Raw genomic sequence first — 17514 nt, 5'->3', positions numbered from 1 at the left:
AGAAAGTTGATGAAAGAGAAAGGTATTTGGACAGCACAGGCACCAGGCGAGGAAAAGCCAGCCCTGTTCTGAAGAAAAGAGGTAGAAACTCCAACTGTCTTTCCTCCAGAACTTCCCACCTTTGTTTGAAATGGCTCCTATTTCACACTCAGGTGGGAACCTTCAGTCTCACAGGTCAGTGTCCGTGCAGTTTATCTGCCCTCCATTCATAGTAACAGGGCTGTGGAAGGGTGTTTCCCACTCCCCTGTAAGCCAGTTCCTGTAATGTGTTAGTCCTGTCACGAGAAGTCTTACCTGTGGGCAAGTCTTTGAAGCGTATTCTCCATTTTACAATGTGATCAATGTACTCTGAAATTTTAAATATATTCTACAATATAAGGACTGATACTTTCTTGGAATGAAGAAAAGACATCCACCACTGTGACCAAGAAAAAAAAAACTGTATTAAATATTCCTATATGGCTAACATTTATTGCGTATAATACGCGGCACTATGAGATAACTATTTTTCCTATTAGATGCATAGCAAATCTAATAATCTATCACTCCAAATACTTTTTTAACAATCTATTTATTTAATGTATATGTGTATGCCTGTGTGTGTGTGTGCGTGTGCTGGTGCCCACAGAGCCATAAGACATTGGATCCCTTGGAATTACTGTGAGTCAACTGATGTGGGTGCTGGGAACTGAACACCAGTCCTCTGCCAGAGCAAGTGCTCTACCCACTGAGGCACCTCTCCAGCCCCTCAAACACTCTCTATATAATACCTTTCATCACTCTAGAAATAAAATCAAGAGGTAATTCTTAAGCCAGGGGTGGTGTATATGCTTGGAATCACAACACTCCCTTGGGAGGGTGAGGCAGAAGTATCAAGTGAGTTTGAGGGTAGCCTGGGCTACTGAATAAGAACCTATCTTAAAAGAAAAGGGAGGGGGAAAAAGCAATACTTTAAGCTTCTGTATTAAAGCTATCTCAGTTATTTGAAATATACATGGACAAACAACAAAGACACTTCCAAAAACACTTGAATAAATTGATGGCTTTGCCATGTGAGGAAAAGAAAAGGTATCGCAGTCAATTGGACATTCAAATGGTATCACAGAAGTCACTGCTATCATTCTAAGATTACTCCTCAAAACTGCCCATTCCAAAGGGTCAAGAAATTGTCGCTCATCTTATAAGCAAGGTAAATTGAGATTGAAGACTTATGCAGTTCAACTCTCCTTTGGTGTTAAAAGTCAAATTTATTACAATAGCAAGTGTCATGATTAAAAATGCTGCTTAAAATGATTGAGTAGCTAAATAATTTTTCTAATGTAAATACTAGAAATGACAACTTTAACAATTCTGTATGTACACAAAATATTAAAAACATAATGCCATGCACAAGGCCAGAGAGTAACATTGCACACTGTCCACTGTCCTTTCGTCCCCTGGTCCCAGCATCACACCAGACTGGCCAGGAGTGCTGATTCCTCAGACCACAAGCCTCAAGGGGGAGTGCTCTGAACACTCTGCCAACATGCTGCCAATCACCGCGCTTTAAGACCGCTGACGGCATCCTGGTTAGGTGGTCATAGTTTTCACTTCCTTCTCCTGATAGGTCCCAGATAAAAAAGATGAGCTAGAAAACTTGTTTATAACAAGAACCAACATGTGATCCCTGTTTCCTGTGGAGGTGACATCAAGTTTAATAAAAAGGACAAAAAGTGCACCAATGTGTAAATTCAATAAAGCCCTCATCCTCTGCTTGCTTTTGATTCTCATATCCTTTCAGGAAAGGTCAGAGCCATCAACAAGAGCAAATAAGAATGCTGAGGAGTTGGGGGCGGGGGAGGACACTGGAAAGGGAGAGTACTGCAGAATATTTGAAATGTTTAAAAAAAAAAAAAACCGAAAATCCCAACTGTTCTATTTTACCAATAAATACTCATGAGCCAGATGCTAGGGTGAAAACCTGCTAGCTCAGGGAGGCAGAGAAAGCACCCAGCTGACATTTCTACTCAACTGACATTCCACAGGAAAAAGCCCAAAAACATCACTAGCTCAGCTGACAGCCCAGGAGGTAAAACACACCAAAACACAAAGCCAAAGGCTTTTTAGCTCAAAGCCCAAGAGCTAGAGAGCTAAAAGCTCGGAAGAGCCAAAAGCCAAGTTGCTGAAGAGTTCAAGAGCTAAAGAGCTGAAGTCCAAGAGCTAGAAAGCTAAAAGCTCAGAAGAGCCAAAGACCGAGGAGCTGAAGAGCTGAGGTGCTAAAGACTCTTCTACTTCTCCATGCTGTCTTAAATAGCTTCAAAGTCCCTCCTACTCTTCAATCCCTGTCAGCTGGCTTCCTGCTCCGCCTCTTGACCTAGGGTTAACTTTATTAAATCCTGTGTACAGGAAGCTCTTGGATTAAAGGTGTGTGCTAGGGCTGGCTGAACCGCACCCTAATCATCTGCTTACAATAAATAAAAATTATTGGATTAAAGGTGTATGTTAGAGCTCAACCACACCAAAGAAACAAGGTTTTATAGTTCACAACACTGAAAAAAAAACCTTTTGGATGTGGAGGTCACATAAGTGGTTTTGGACTGTCAACTCTCAACTTCTCTTATCCATACCATCCTCAAGTTGGGCAGTGCAACTCCAAGTTATTGGTAAAACAGAACTCTAAGTGGACCCTGGGAGATCCAAACTCAGGGCTTGGAAGGTCCTAGGATGGTCTCCCTGCCCAGAAGTGTCTCCATATTAGCCTCGTTCTAGAGTCTTATACAACCAGGCTGAGTCTTCCTATCTGGTGAGGATGTGGAGGCATGGAACCTTTAGGCAGGTGCAGGGTACTAGGGTACCAGGGTTTCAGAGGTCATCTTCTACCACCTGAATGCAGACGGCACAGGCGTCTTCCATGTTGTTCAGGTAGCAGTCAAGGTCATCAATGAAGGTGCACTTGAGACCCAGGGACTCTAGTAATCCACAGGCCCTTTTCTTCCAGGCAGCAGGTGCCCTTGATTTGGGGACCAAAGGACTTGGGGAATTCCAATATTCTTGCCCAACACAATCATCTGCAGCATGTTGGGGAAGTATGGCCTTGCGAAGTTTTGTGGTCTGCTGGCTTGAGGGGGTGTTTGTCAGCAGCGCCAGGCAGAAACGCTGAGGGAAGGCGATGATGTCTTTGTCCACCAGTCCCAGGTCCTCCCTCAGGAGGGTATGGTTCAAGCTGATACTTTTCTCCACACAGTCATTCTGCTTTCACAAGTTCTTCTCGGCCAGGATTAGGGAAATGGTTCTGACAGCCCTCCCATTAGAAAGAAGCTGCTCTGCTCTGCCGTCTTCAGGAAGGGTCACATCCCCATAGCACTCCTTCTGCTTCTGTTCACACAGCTGTAGCCTGCACTGGGACTGGCCAACAGTATGCGGAAGCCCTTCCTGTCATCATTTTTTTGTCATTTTCAGGGACAAAGCACGAGAACTCATCACGTGGCCAGTCATCTACCAGTCTGGGAAGAGTTCCACAGGGGTCTGTACTTGCTGGACACACAAGAAGTCCTGCAAAGCCTTGCTCATGTCCAGGCTTTCAGAACTTGGGTAGAGGCTGCCACCAATGAGGACCCTGCCTAGTGGAGTAGTCTTTGCCTGTAGCCTTGGCAGGTGGGGATACTATTAGGTTTCCAATGGATCTAGGCTGGCCACTGGGTGGTCCTCAGTTTGTTGAATCAGGGAGCCAACACCAGGACTCAGTGAATATTTCATGGGAAAACCCAAGGGGAGTCAAAAGTGAAAGACACCATATTGTGGGTAGTCTGAGGATAGCACAGAGCCATCTCATCCTGTAGCCACTTGTCCTGGCAGCTGGGGTCCTCACAGACAGATGCCACCTGCACATTGCTCTTCTTGCTTCGTCTTGTCACTGTGTTCACAAAGCTCTGCAGCTGCAGCTCCCTGCATAGGTAAACCTCTAGAGGCAGTTAGGTGCTAGGCAAGAAGACACACGGTGCCACTCGAAACATCACTGCAGAGAGCGGGGTCTCTGTGATTGGCCAGTCATGAGCTTTTTGCACTAGGGAGACAGAGAGGGAGATCAGGCCTGAGAAGATGGCAGATGGAACTCTGTGGCTTCTAGGTAGAAAGTCTCTTTCCCTAGGTTTATCAAAGGGATCCAGGGCATAGACAGGCTTGCCAGGTCCCACTACCCATTTATAGGCAGAGGTGTGCCTCTGACTCTTGCCTTCATCTGCCTCTTCCTCAGAGGTATGGAGGACAAGCTAGCAGTTCTTTAGGAGGCTGGTGGGACCCTCCACAGTCAGTCATCTGATACAGGGTCTGCGTTTCTTTGACAACCTTCTGCTTGCTGGACTGGTCATCAAGCTGGCCGGTGTCACCAGGATTACAATTCACAAGGAGGATGGCTCTCCAGCCATTTGGGCCCCACACCATCTTTTCTTGGCCTGCGTATCACTTGGCATGCCCAGCTGTCTATGTCAAGAGATGTCTGCCTCCAGGGAGAGCTCAGTGCTGGTGAGGCACAGCACAGCTGTGGCCATGGGAACCAGCACCTTGTCCTCGTCACGTTGGGGCTGGGCAACAGCATCTTCACTATTGCCTCTGTGTGTCGAGTCACTGGCTGCCAGACTACAGTGTGCTCCTTCTCGGTAATGACTGTGCCGGAGATGTGGAGCAAGACCCTGGGGGAGCCACGGATGACGAGGGACTCCCACTTCTGGGGTGCACACCCACTGATGCCCACGGGGATTTCGGTGCCCACCATGCAATGGTGGGTGGGGCTGTGTGGATAGACTGAGAGTACTCTGGCAAGACACGGCAGCCCTTACCCACCAGAGTAACTGCCTAGGGCGTTGGTGCCACCTTGCCTTCCTCTCTAGTAGGGTAAGGAATGCTCCAGTCCACCTCCTTGTTAAGGGTTCAAGGTGAGCCTGCTTCTCTCCCTGGTATCTTCGGGAGTGAAGGAGGGCAGTGACAGGAGGAAAGATCATTTCAGCCTGTGGACCCTGTGGGAAACTAGAGACACGTCTGGGCAAGGAGGCTATCTCAGGACCTGCCAAGTGGAGCCCCCAAGCTCCACTTAGAGCTTGGAGCTGCACTGCACTGTCCAGCTTGAGGTGGTATGGATGAGAAAACTTGAGACTTGACAATCCAAACCAGTTAATGTGACTCCCACCTCCAAAAACAGGTTTTTTTGTTTGTTTGTTTGTTTGTTTGTTTGTTTTGTTTATGTTTTTTTCGAGACAGGGTTTCTCTGTGTAGCCTTGGCTGTACTGGACTCTCTCTGCAGACCAGGCTAGCCTCACACAGAGATCAGCCTGCTTCTGCCTTCCCAAGTGCTGGGATTACAGTGTGCATTTCAAAGAACTGTCTAACCTCCCCTCCACTTAACACAGGGGCCAGTTCCAGCCCAGCCTCTCTCCCTGTACCCAGGGGGGCTTTTTGGTTATTCTGTGCAAACAGCCACTGCTTTTGGATGAAGAGGACTTATCTGTTCCCTCCTAAGAACAGGCCCCTCACATCTGAGCAACAATACAAGTATTACAATTTAAACATGTTAGAAACACCAAGATCTGAGCTCATTCTCAACATGGGACAGGAAAACTTTTTTTTTTTTTTTTTTTTTTTTGCAAATGCACAGACAACACCCAGAAAGGTGTTGTGCCAAGTGGTTGTGCCAAGGAGTAAACAAGGGAGCTATGATAATGTTTCTTCATTTATGACAACACTTCTCTCACTTCAACAGGCATGAGACAAGTGTGGAATCTCATCAAACGCATCTGGTCTGATGGGGGCTTCGGATCCCACATCCCCGAGAAGCCACTAGCAGATGTTGATGCTTCGGATGGATAAAACTCCCTCTGAGGTGAGTATACAGCAAGGAGAGAAAGCCAACTCTGGGCTGTCAGATCTGTCCCAGTGTCTCTGACTACCCAAGCGTATCCCAAAGCAAAAGGTTTAGACACCCTGGGTAAGCAAGTGGCTGTCTACAAGACCATGGTAACAACAGTTGAGTCAATGGAGTGATCTGTTTGCCAGGAATAAAACTCATCTTTTGTTTACAGCATCTTCCCTAAGATGATCATGATATAAAGGTATAAAAAAAAACTCAGCATATTAAAGTCTGTAAGAAAACACCACGTGCATACACATATACGTACAATACAAACTCTAAGAAACTCCATGCTTTCCCTCGGAGTAAAGCGCTACCACTGTTCCCAACTGAAATCATCTCCTCTTCCAAAGACAAGGAAAAAGCCTTGAATTGTGAGGAAAATGACAGCGTTGCCGGCCAGCACGAGGCCACAGGCTCCCCACTTGATCTGAAACACAAGAGAAGGATTATGTCCTTTTCACATTGTCTTCTTTGTGAGTCTCTTAGTCTTTGCTGAAACATGACACAAGGCTGCTGAGACGGTGAGTGGTGCCATGGGTGGAGGACAGTGACCTCCCTGTCATGTGTGATTCCATGATGCTTGCTAATTAAGTCTACTGTCATCCTAACATCCTTTCTATGAGACGAATCTCTAATTGTTCTTAGTTGATAGTAACTGCCTCAAGCAAAATACACTCAGCAAGATTACAACATTAGGTGCAAAGAGTTCCCTCTTTCACAGAGGACAGGAATTAGAAAGTTAGACATCTGTTTGCTTCTTTTCTAGGCAAGACACACTTTAAGCAATAACATGTTTAAATGAAAGGGGCACTCCAGCTGGGCAGATGGTTCTACTGAGGAGACACAGCTAGGGATGAGAGTACCCTCTAGTGGGCATTTCTTTTTCCCTTTCTGCTTCAGGTTCACCAAACACAGCCTCAATGCTGAAAACAGGAACACTTCCAGCAATACTTAAGCTGACGAATGAGGCCATAGCCACCCTGTGTTCAGGGCATCAGTTCCGCATTGCTTAAGTAGAGTTCAAGCTGACGCAGCTTGAGGGGCTCTGGCTCAGCAGGCTGCAGCAACCTTTCTGGCCTTACTCTCAGTACCTCCTCTTTGCTTCCTCATCCTGCACCGTTTCTTTATCCCACACACTTTATTTTCACACTTGGGTGCCGTTCCAACAGCCTTCTCTACTTGAATCAGAATCCTATTTGGTCTTCGAGGCCCCTATCAGGCAGCAGCTGGCATTTCTCTCTCCGGGGTATTCCTACAGTATACTTATCATTGCCCTCCTCATATGTAGTATACTTTAGCATACATTTTCATCAGGCCGCCACCATGTTCTTGGAGTGCTGACAGTATTGAGGTTTTAATCTTGGCATTTCATACAAAGCAAATGTTCCTAAGATATTTTGATGCTAAATAAATAAGATTGTATATAACTGATAGCCAATGTGGTTGGCAGATAAAAACAAAAAAAGGAGAGTCAGAGAACATCAAGAAACTGAATAAATTATAGCACAATGTTTGTTTTCCAGTCCAGAAAAAAAAAAAAAGCCCACACTAGGTGTGGCTATGTCATTCACTAGATATTCCTCAGTCTATCCCAGAGTCCTTAAGAAGTAAGTCGCTGGTTCTACTTTGATATGACCTTTATTTTCTGTTTGGGAAAGCAGTATTTGTCTTGTCTCAGTGGATTGCCCCACGGTTTAAGAGGCAGGAATATAAAAATGACTGAAGAGAATAGCTTAATACAGAAAAAGCAAGACGTCATATGGTTTGACTAAAAACTGTAAGAGAAACAGTGAGAGCACTCAGAAAATATGACTGAGACACTAATGAATCTCCAATAGGAGAGAGAAACTAAAACCAGAGCTGGCTTCAAGGAAAACCGAAGCAATGAAAATGAACTTGAGGTGGTAGGCACCGGCCTTTGAAGCAAATCCTGACCGCTGAGTAAAACAATAAAAAACAGAACTCACCACAGCCACGCGAGCAAGAATAACAGGAAATCCAAAGGCAGAAACAACAATCCCAGTCGTGAAGAAATATGCCAGTTCCCGACAGGCACTGCTGGTCGCATCAGAGTCATATGTGACCCTTTTGGCAATGAAGTAGGGGATGGGAGAGATGACGTAGAAAATCAAGACGAACAAGGGCCAGTAAACGCTGTTGTCAGTGGAACCCAAAAGAAAAGTTACATCTTAACTCAAAGGCATACTATTGTTTCAACATCACTATTTCACACGTCTTAGTAAAAACATTAATCAATTGTGAATATTAAGACATGAGATATTTCTACCAGGCACAAATAAAGTTAGAAAAATATTACTTATTCACTAATATATATGCAGCTTATGTTAAGAAACAACTATACATTGTATGACTGAGAAACATACATATTTTTTATAGTAAAGATCTGCAGTACTGGGGACCGAACCCAGGACTTTGTATATGCTAGGTAAGCACTCTATGGCTCAGCTATATTGCTGGCCCTGACCAGCAACTCTAAGGACGGGATGGTCAAAGGCCACCTCTGCTTTCCCTATAGAACACATAATGCAGTGGCTTGCGCACACTAGCTTCACGAAGATTGTTTGAGTGCATGTATGCATGAAAACTTCCAATGACTTAAAACGAGACACAGACAAGGCTTCTCATCTGCTGCCTCATGTTCCTTCTATCCATTCCGGGCTGTCTCGCCCTCATTCTCTTCCCCCACAGCCCGTGCAGCCTTTGCCCTGCTCCTTGCACTCTCTGACGTCAGGCCAGCTTTGGGCTCTTCTCACCTGCTAGACAGTTGAAGCTGGGAGATCCTTTCTAGAAGGTGACCTCGGGTGATCCTCGCCTCTAGCACCCCTTTCTAGCTTTCTGCATAGCACCATTTGGTGTCTTTGTTCTCATCAGAACAAGACGTGATTTGTCTTAGTCAATCTCCATTTTTTCTCCCGAGCCTAGAATGGTATGTTCCATTTGTACTTGTTGAATAGGTGTGTGTGTGGGGGGTGGTTTAGTATGAAAGCAATGGAAATGCATATTTGCTCACTAGATGCACCAAACCCTACCTTTATTACAATAGATTACACATATAATCTAATGCAAAGGAGCAAACCATCTGTAGTTGCTAAGAATTGCCGCTGAATTTTCAACTGTGTTTGCCCTATGCTTTCAAAAATAATCTGTCATCCTCGCCACCTTCAGTTACACGCCCACTAAAGAGCACAGCAGCCAGTCATCATAATAAACACATAACATAATGACACACATCATCACCAAGCTGTAATCATGCAGATCCGCCCACACAGCAAGCACCCCCGAACAGGCTGGGGGGAAGCTACTGATGCAGGAAGTCAGGGGGATAACCAGGACGCAAGAAGGCAGGGACCCCCGGCAAGCAGACTCAGGATGGAAATAATCAACGTGGGCTCTCGGCCTCGTTTGAAACTACAGAGATTATCAGAATATATTTCCGAAACCAGCAGAAGACACTGTTGCAAGGAGTTCCTGGGTGATATCAGGACAAAGCAAGCTCCAGAGAAGGGACCTGTCACCTGATGCCTCGCAACAAAGAGCACTGCACTCTCCCTGGACTACCGTGGCAGTTTTCTGAGGCACTAAATCTAGGGGACTGTCCCCAAGAAGAGTAAGAGTAAGGAACAAGAGGATGTCTAGTGTGGAAGCAATCTTTTCCTATACAACTTTTAAACATTAAGAGGAACATCATTTACTAAATGGGAAGACCAAAGACTGGCAAACTCTTTTCTGTAAGAGACAAACAGAAAACATGAGTGGTTGGGCGACCACGGGTCTCGGCCTCACCTCTGCACTCCTGCCACTGTGGTGCAAAAGCAGTGACGATGGTCCCAACAAAGCCTTAACCACAGAAGCAGGCAGCAGCTACACTGTAGTTTGCCAACTGCTGAGGCAGACAGGAATCCCAAGTTACTGTTCCGGATGGTGGCAGTGATGTGTGCTGCTCTCACCTTACAGAGACACAGTGCATTACAGGGAATTCAGACCCGTGACTCAATTGGTCATGGAAGGACACAGGGCCGTGGCCAAGAGCCACATTAGGGAGCCGCATCCTTGTCTCCTGTCAGCAAGGTTGCCCCCGCTCTTAGGCTCTGGTTTCCCAGGCAGGAAGGGGAACAGCATATCCCTAAACGAGAATATGGCAAGAGCTGTGCAAACTCTGAACAAACGTTTTTGCTTATATCATGTTTAAACAATTTCTGTGATGGCTTCTAAGTCTGTGGCAGATCTGAACTCAGCAATGTTTTCCTGGTTAGATTTTTGCCAACTTGACCAGAGCTAGAGTTATTTGAGAAGCCGGACTCTCACTTGAGAAAATGCTTTCCATAAGGCTGGCCTATAGCAACAGATCTCATCCTTTGGGTCATGACCCCTTTGGGGACTGCATGTCGGATAGCCTGCATATCAGACATTTATATTATGATTCATAACAGTAGCAAAATTATAATTATGAAGTAGCAACAAAATAATTTTATAGTTGGGGGGGTCACCACAACAAGAGGAGCTGTGTTAAAGGGTCGCAGCACTAAGAAGGTTGAGAACCACTGGCCTACAGGCTGGCCTGTGGGGAATTTTTGTTGTTTTTAATTTATGATTGTTATGGAAGGCTGGTGCCACCCAAAGCCAGTTGTGTATAAGAAAGGAAGCAATGAGGAACAAGCCAATAACCAGAATTCCTCCATGGCCTCTGCTTCAGTTCCTGTCTCCTCCAGTTCCTGACTTGAACTCCCGCCCCGACTTCCCTGCATAATGAACTACAACTGTAAACTGAAGGGAACTCTTTTCCCCTAAGTTGCTTTTGGTCATGGTGTTTTATCACAGCAATAAAAAACCTAAGACAAGGGTCACAACAGATGGCTCCAGCTGGTGTTAGTCACACATGTTAGGTTGAAGCCCCTCACTTTGGCAGCCGGGCAGCCAGCAGGAACTCATTTGAGCCCCGATATCAGTGGATAAAATCTACTGCCACCTGCATGGTCCATTTCCATGGCGCCAGGGCCCAATTTTGCTTCATCTCTTACAGTGGCCCCTCAGGATCCTCTGACTACAGTCTCAGTCAGCACGTTCCTACCTAGCCTCACGTTTCAGCTAATGCCATTTGTTTTCCCAGCTCCTGCTGTCTGGGCCACACATAATCTAACCTGCTCCACAGGGCCTACAAGGCCCCAGAGAGCTGGCTCTACATGCTTGACTATCCCCCTTAGCGGGTTATAGATGAAGACAGTTCCCTTTGCCTGTGATGCAGACAAACTCTTGTTGGTTGGTGAGAAATGCACATGTCCGCTCTCTAAGGTCCGTCCTCCCCTGGCCTCTGCACTCTTGTTGTCTCTATTAATTGTCCATCTCTCCCTCCCAACTACAACAGCAAGCCCCTGGGGACATGACTCATTCTCACACCCCCAGCTGTTAAACATTCAGCGTTTAACAACTGCTTATTAAATGAACACATCCATTTCTTGAAAAAAGCTCTTCTCTCTACAAATACTGGTGTCTGAAGGGGCTGAAAGCCCAGTCTAGATTTCACTAACTCATGCATTCGCATGGGCTACCCTGACCAGGCTCTGCCAGTAACAGTAACAGAGACACAGACAGAAGTTCCTCTGAGAGCTAAGGAAATGGCTCAGTACAGTAAGGCGATTGCTGCGCAAACAGAGACCTGAGTTTAGTCCCTGGCGCCCAAGTAAAAAGCCTGACATAGCGGTGCACAGTTGAAATACCAGCACTGGGGATATAGAGGCCAGAGGATTCCTATAGCTTGTAGCCCTGTCTAGCTAAATGAACAAGCTCCGAGGACACTTAGAGACCTTGTCTCAAAGATGGGAAAAAGATAAGGTAGAAAGGAGAATGAGGAAGACACATTACAACTGTACAGATTCATGGGCTCACACCCAAACACACAGACACACACACACACACACACACACACACACACACACACACACTAATTTCTTTTTTCAAACAACTTACCCATAGTCCTCCAAGGCACATCCCAGCATAAGAAAAGTCAGCCCAATTGCCCCGCTGAAGGATAGTGCCACAAGAGCTGTGGAAAACACAACTAAATGTTAAAGGTAGTTGTTTAGAGGTGCAGAGTCCAGAAACCACTAGTGGGCATTGAGTTTTGTTCAAGGGATGACAGAATGCTATGGGACTAGATGGCAGTGCTGGCAGGATGATCTTGTAAATATGACAAAGCCAATGGAAGTTTACATTTTAAAAGGTTGAGTCTATATGGTATATGAATATATCTCAGTAACAATTTTCACTTAAAAGGAGACATGAGGGGCTGGAGGGGTGGCGCAGCAGATTAAGGCACCGGCTACCAAGCCTGAGGATCCGAGTTCAATCTCCAGGGCACACATAGTGGAAGAAAAGAACCAATTCCTGCCAGCCACTCTCCTAACTTCCACAGGTGTGCTGTGATATGCACACCACACACAAGGAGAGGTCACAAATTTAAGCAAATGTAGCGATTTACTTATTTCGCTAATTGATGCCACATTTGACTAGCAAATGAATACTACTCTATGATGGAACAGGCAGGCACAGGCACATTCAGGCCGTCATTAGATCCAGATGAGGACGAGGTGGTAGAGTCCTTTTCACAGAGTCAGTGTCCTTCGCATGGGAGAAAGAAACTACAGCTCTCTCGTTCACTCTGTCTGCTCCTCGATCTTGGGCTCCCTGGCCTTCCGAACTCGGGATTAAGTCATTGGAACTACCCAACTTGTGGTTCATTTGGTATAGTGGCCCAAGGTGATTAAGATAACTGCCTCTGTCCACCACTTTAGAACCGCATGTGGAAGGATCTCTAGCCATTGCAGGAACCCGCCCCTCCCTACCGCACGGATTCTCTCTGTACTTGCCAGAGAAGGACAGTCAGCCGAGCTTGTCGAGAACACCAGTAGGGTATTCTAAACGCTGACTGCTCTCTTTCCCTAAATTATATTCCACATGGCTTCCATGTAATATATACCCTTGATCATGTGCCCAAAGCACAACTACTTCAGGTATTGGAAGAGCACTTCCACGCCTTCATAGGAAATGCCCCCCATCTAGTGGCCTCTGTATTAAGTTGACTGCATGACCCCAGGCTGCTGGCCCTCTCTGTGCCTAGTTTCTTACATGTAAAATGGCCATGATGGTCCCACTGCACTGGGTTTATGGAAATTAAATTAGATACTCTATACGCAGTGCTGGACAAAGGGGGCTCAACCAGTGCTGGCTACGTACGGCAAGCTGCCACTCACCTGGCTATGTTATTTGATAAAATGATAACTCAAGAACACAGGACACTGAATCACCCAACTTTTCTTCTGAAAAATCCCTAGTATAATTAGTAAGTAACTAATGAAGATTTCTGTTTCAAAACCGTCTCTCAAAGTTCAAAACCTTATTTCTGCTTTGTGCCTTAGAGTCCTGTGTGTGTGTATATTCAGAAATTGTATTCTCTGTCTGCCCCCTCTTTGTAACTTATGTATATGAACAATGTAGGAGGAAGCATGTATGCTATCACACACGTAAAGCGGACCTTCTTGGGAACTCAGTGCTCCCCTTGCACCTTCCCATGGGTTCCTGGGATTGAACGGAGCTCACTGGGCTCACATGGCAAGCACCTTTACCTGCTGAGCCATCCTGCCAGCTCACTCCATTTCTTAATTTCAGTAGGAGCTAACAGACAATTCAAGTCCATCCGTTTTCTCTTTACACGTGACCTCTGCAAAGCTGAGTTCAACCCAAAGCTCCCAGCAAAAGGCTCCAGCCCACAGTAGAGCCTCGGAACTCTGCTTCTACTCTGGACTACTGTGCCCACAGAGCCAAAGCCACTAAGGACCTCACTCAGCACTACTGTCTTCTCTGGAACTCTGTGCTGCTGTGTAGGGGTGGCCATTGTGCCCTTCCTCCCACCTGCCCGCTGCCAACTGAGCATCCTCTAATCCTTCCTCCACAAAGAGGAGCAGGTGTGTGTGTCGTCCTCTGCATTTCTCTTCAGAGCCTACAAGTTACCCTCTCACTGGAGGCTCACTACAACCTGACCCTAACTTCTCCAACTTCAATCCTCCCCACCCTGCCTCCAAGACCCTGACAAAAAGAAAAACACAAGATGTGGCCTCCCGTGGCCCTTGTCCTGGTCATATGAATATATTCTGGTCTCAATCCAACTCTTACAGAGCCCTGTAGATTCAGCTGAAGTATCGCCTCTTCCGTCGGCCCTGCCCCCATGAAGTGGCCATCCATGTTAGCTTCACAAGGGACTTCCACAAACTGGGTGACTCCAAACAAGAGAAATTAATTTTCTCAGTTCTGGAGGCTAGATTTACAAAATCAAGGTGTCGGTGTGGCCTGGGCCATTCTCTCTCCAAAGGCTGTAGGGAACAAGCTTCCTTGCCTAGTGCCCAGTGCTGCTGGAGTCCGTACTACTGATGACTTGCAGCTATAACACTCCCATTTTTGTTACTGGTTTTGCTTTCTTTTTTTTTTTTTAATTACTTACTTAAGTTTATCTATTTATTTATAGGTGTGTACCAGGGTGGAGGTCAGAGGACAGCTTGTAAGGGTTGGTTCTTTCCTTCTATCATGTAGGTCCCAGAGATCAAACTCAGGTCTTAAGGCTTGGCAACAAGCTACCTTGTGACCCTCTGCTTCTGTCTTTAATTCTTTCCCTGTGAGTCTCTATGTACAAATGTCCCTCTTATCTGAAGGACATCATAGAAGGCAGTTCTACCTCAGGTTGATAATATCTGCTGTTCACAAATAAGGTCACACCCTTATTTTGTAACTTATTAGGGAGTTACAACTTAGACATTTCTTTTAAAGGGCAAATTTCACCCCACTATCTCGTCTCTATGTCCCCAACTGTCTCTGAGCACACCTCATTTATTCACACAGCAATGTAGTCCTTTGAAGCCATCAACTCAGTATAAACCTCTCACTTATCTTTTATCCTAACTCTCCAGTATGGTCTCTTAGTAACAGATTAGCTGCTAATTTTTTACTTTGCCAAGTTCTTGTCTACTTCATAGCCCGTGTTCCTTATCACCACACAAGCACATTCATACATAAACTGCTGTTACTATTTTGTGCTTTCTGGTCATGACTAAACACTCTGTAGTAGCAAGACACCGGTTTCCATGTTTTCTGCACTGCCTTCCAATGGATATAGTATACAGTGAACACTGATCAAGTAAACCACGTTTGCTCAGCTGATAACGAAATAGAAGAGTCCTCCAGAAATGATCAGCTATGTCTGTTACTAGCTGCTCACACTGAGAAAGTCATACAGCACCCGCAAGAATATATACTGTGTCCATCTGGACACATGTTGCTAAGTGGGAAGGTCTTGGTGGACAGTTTTCAAGGAAAGGAAGTCCAACACAGAAGCAAGTTAGTCTACTCTGTGCGGATGATCAGAAGTCCAAATAACAGGAAGCCTTCCAATAACTTCATGCCTGCGCAGACGACCATTGCTCGGCCTTCATACAGATCAGGGTGGTAATTTTATCACCATTCAAGAACACAAACAGCACACCCACTTCTTTGTTCACAGACAGTAAAGAAAACACTCAAGAAAGTCTTGTTAAGATCCCACCTAATCACAGCCCCACCATGGCTGCGAAGACTAGAGTATTTCTGGTTACTTTCCACAGCCACACGCCCGGAATTAATTCTGCCCAGCGAGAAAGCCCTAAGGAACAACAGGATCAAGTTTCCAACACCCATCCTGGAGACAAAGGCTCCTCTGTAAGCCACAGGAAACTGCGGAGGGCAGGAAGGTGAGGATGTGGGATCCCGGTGTGACCCTCGGGGAGCTGAGAAGCCCAGGGGACGGCAGTGGAACACACAGCTACAAAGGAAGCCCTGGCCAGGGGTCTGGTGGGCGTGGGCGCGAGCTTGGTGGGCTCCAGGAAACACCTCTGCAGCACACCCGCACCCGGGAGGACGGGGTTAGCAGCAGCTCACACACTCAGCGAGCCGCGAGCCGGACTGCTCGGAGCCCGGAGCGACCCCACCCACCAGCCGCGGGCGGGGGTCGCGGAGTACCTTTAACGCCCGCCATGTCCCTGGAGCTGGGGCTGCCGCTGCTTCCGGCTTTCTCTAAAAGCCGTCCCCACCCAGACTAGCCGGGGCCGGCGCGCGAATCCAGGACACACCCCGCCCCGCAGGGACCGCCCCCTCACAGCATTAGCTCCCCACCCAACCAACGGAGCCTCGCCCCTTCGTCCAGGCTCCGCCTCCTGGTCTTGGGCTCCGCCCCCGCCCCGCGGGGCCCCGCCCCCAAGCTCCCAGACCAGCTCTTGAATAGGTCCCGCCTCCTGATCCTTGAGCTCCACCCTCAGCCGGCGGTGCCCCGCCCTCAGAAGGCCACGCCTCCAGGCCGAACCTGACTTCTACTGGTTACGGATTCTGCCACTCACAATCTCACACCCAATTAGGCTGGACTCTGTCCTACCAGCGCTCAGCACTTCCTGTACGGATCCCGAGTCCCTGGTCCCGCCTCCGCCGCCCGTACCCGGACTCTGTTGACCCGAATTCCTGCCCCTCGGAACTTGGTTCAAGCAGTTCAAGCTCGCTCGGCACCGTCATTACCTCAGAATAAACCCTTCATTTTAACTCCTCAGGGGTCCTGGAAATCACAACCCCCTCCCCTCAATTTGGGGATCAGACCTCCCTGGTGATTTGGGGCATAGACGCTGCCTGAGGAGATTCTAGACTGCCATTACCCTGGCTGGGTTCTAGGAAACTTGCCTGAGAAATCAGGTGGAAAAAGTCAGGCGCAGGGCAAGAACGGGGAGAAATTAACCTCAGTACAGGACTAGATGCCCCCCCCCCCCTTACCAGGACGACTCTTCCTGTGTGCTTGTGTGTTTTTCTGCAACTGTGTAGCTGGTATTAGCAGGGATTGGGGGTGAGTGACGGCACCAGAAAACAGGCGTAGAGGCATCCCTTCCTGAGATCTTAACTTTTGCATAGATTTGCTAGCTTTGCTTTGCTACATTAACATTGTGTGTAAACTACCGTGTCCGTCTATCTCCTTCAGTCATTACAGACTCTTTGGGTCTGAAGTTCTCCTGCGTCCTTAACTAAAAAGCTATTATTTGCAACTTGGGTCTGCAAATAACTAAGGCCAATTTTCCCTCCTCCGCCTGCATGCCAGAAGAGGGCACCAGATCTCATTATTCATGGTCATGAGCCACCATGTGGTTGCTGGGGATTGAACTCAGGACCCTTGGAAGAACACTCAATGCTCTTAACCTCTGAGCTATCTCTCTAGCCCCTGCCATTTTATTCTTACCTTTTTTCATGGAAATCTTCATCTTAGGAACCATCCAGTCCAAAATGTCTTCAGAAAGGATAGGAACTGTGCCAAACAGCTCTTTAGACAAAGTTAGAAAGACAAAAACCACGAAGTTCTAAAAGTTTTAAACTTATAAGAAAAGGGAAAAAAAAATACATGCTCAGATCACTAAGACCTCGTGTACAATAAGTGATTTTGAGAAACACGTTTGCATAACTTATTGCAATATAACTTTTTCTGCTTTATATTGTTAATCATACTGTAACCATGACAAAATAAGCCACTGTACCAGTGGAAGTGTGTGTAGGATAAAAGTGTA

The 17514-nt window shown here is 46.7% G+C and overlaps 1 protein-coding gene and 1 pseudogene across 1 annotated transcript; both read right to left on the bottom strand.

Annotated features, from left to right (window-relative positions):
- Nucleotides 1-451: 451 nt before the first annotated feature.
- On the bottom strand, nt 452-4750 carry LOC129692484 (protein-arginine deiminase type-6-like; annotated as a pseudogene).
- A 1381-nt stretch (nt 4751-6131) lies between these two features.
- On the bottom strand, nt 6132-16031 carry Leprot (leptin receptor overlapping transcript). The gene is made up of 4 exons (XM_055628918.1): nt 15941-16031; nt 11867-11942; nt 7849-8035; nt 6132-6308 (listed from the first exon to the last, which is right to left on the bottom strand). The coding sequence occupies exons 1-4, from the start codon at nt 15954-15956 to the stop codon at nt 6192-6194; spliced, it is 396 nt and encodes a 131-aa protein (XP_055484893.1). The 5' UTR covers nt 15957-16031; the 3' UTR covers nt 6132-6191.
- Between the last annotated feature and the right edge of the window lie 1483 nt (nt 16032-17514).

Source organism: Psammomys obesus, unplaced genomic scaffold, assembly GCF_907164565.1.
Source record: "Psammomys obesus unplaced genomic scaffold, mPsaObe1.curated_primary_1811, whole genome shotgun sequence".
Classification (NCBI taxonomy): Eukaryota; Metazoa; Chordata; class Mammalia; order Rodentia; family Muridae; genus Psammomys; species Psammomys obesus.
Note: the sequence above shows the minus strand (reverse complement) of the source record. Positions and strands in the feature narration are given on the sequence as shown.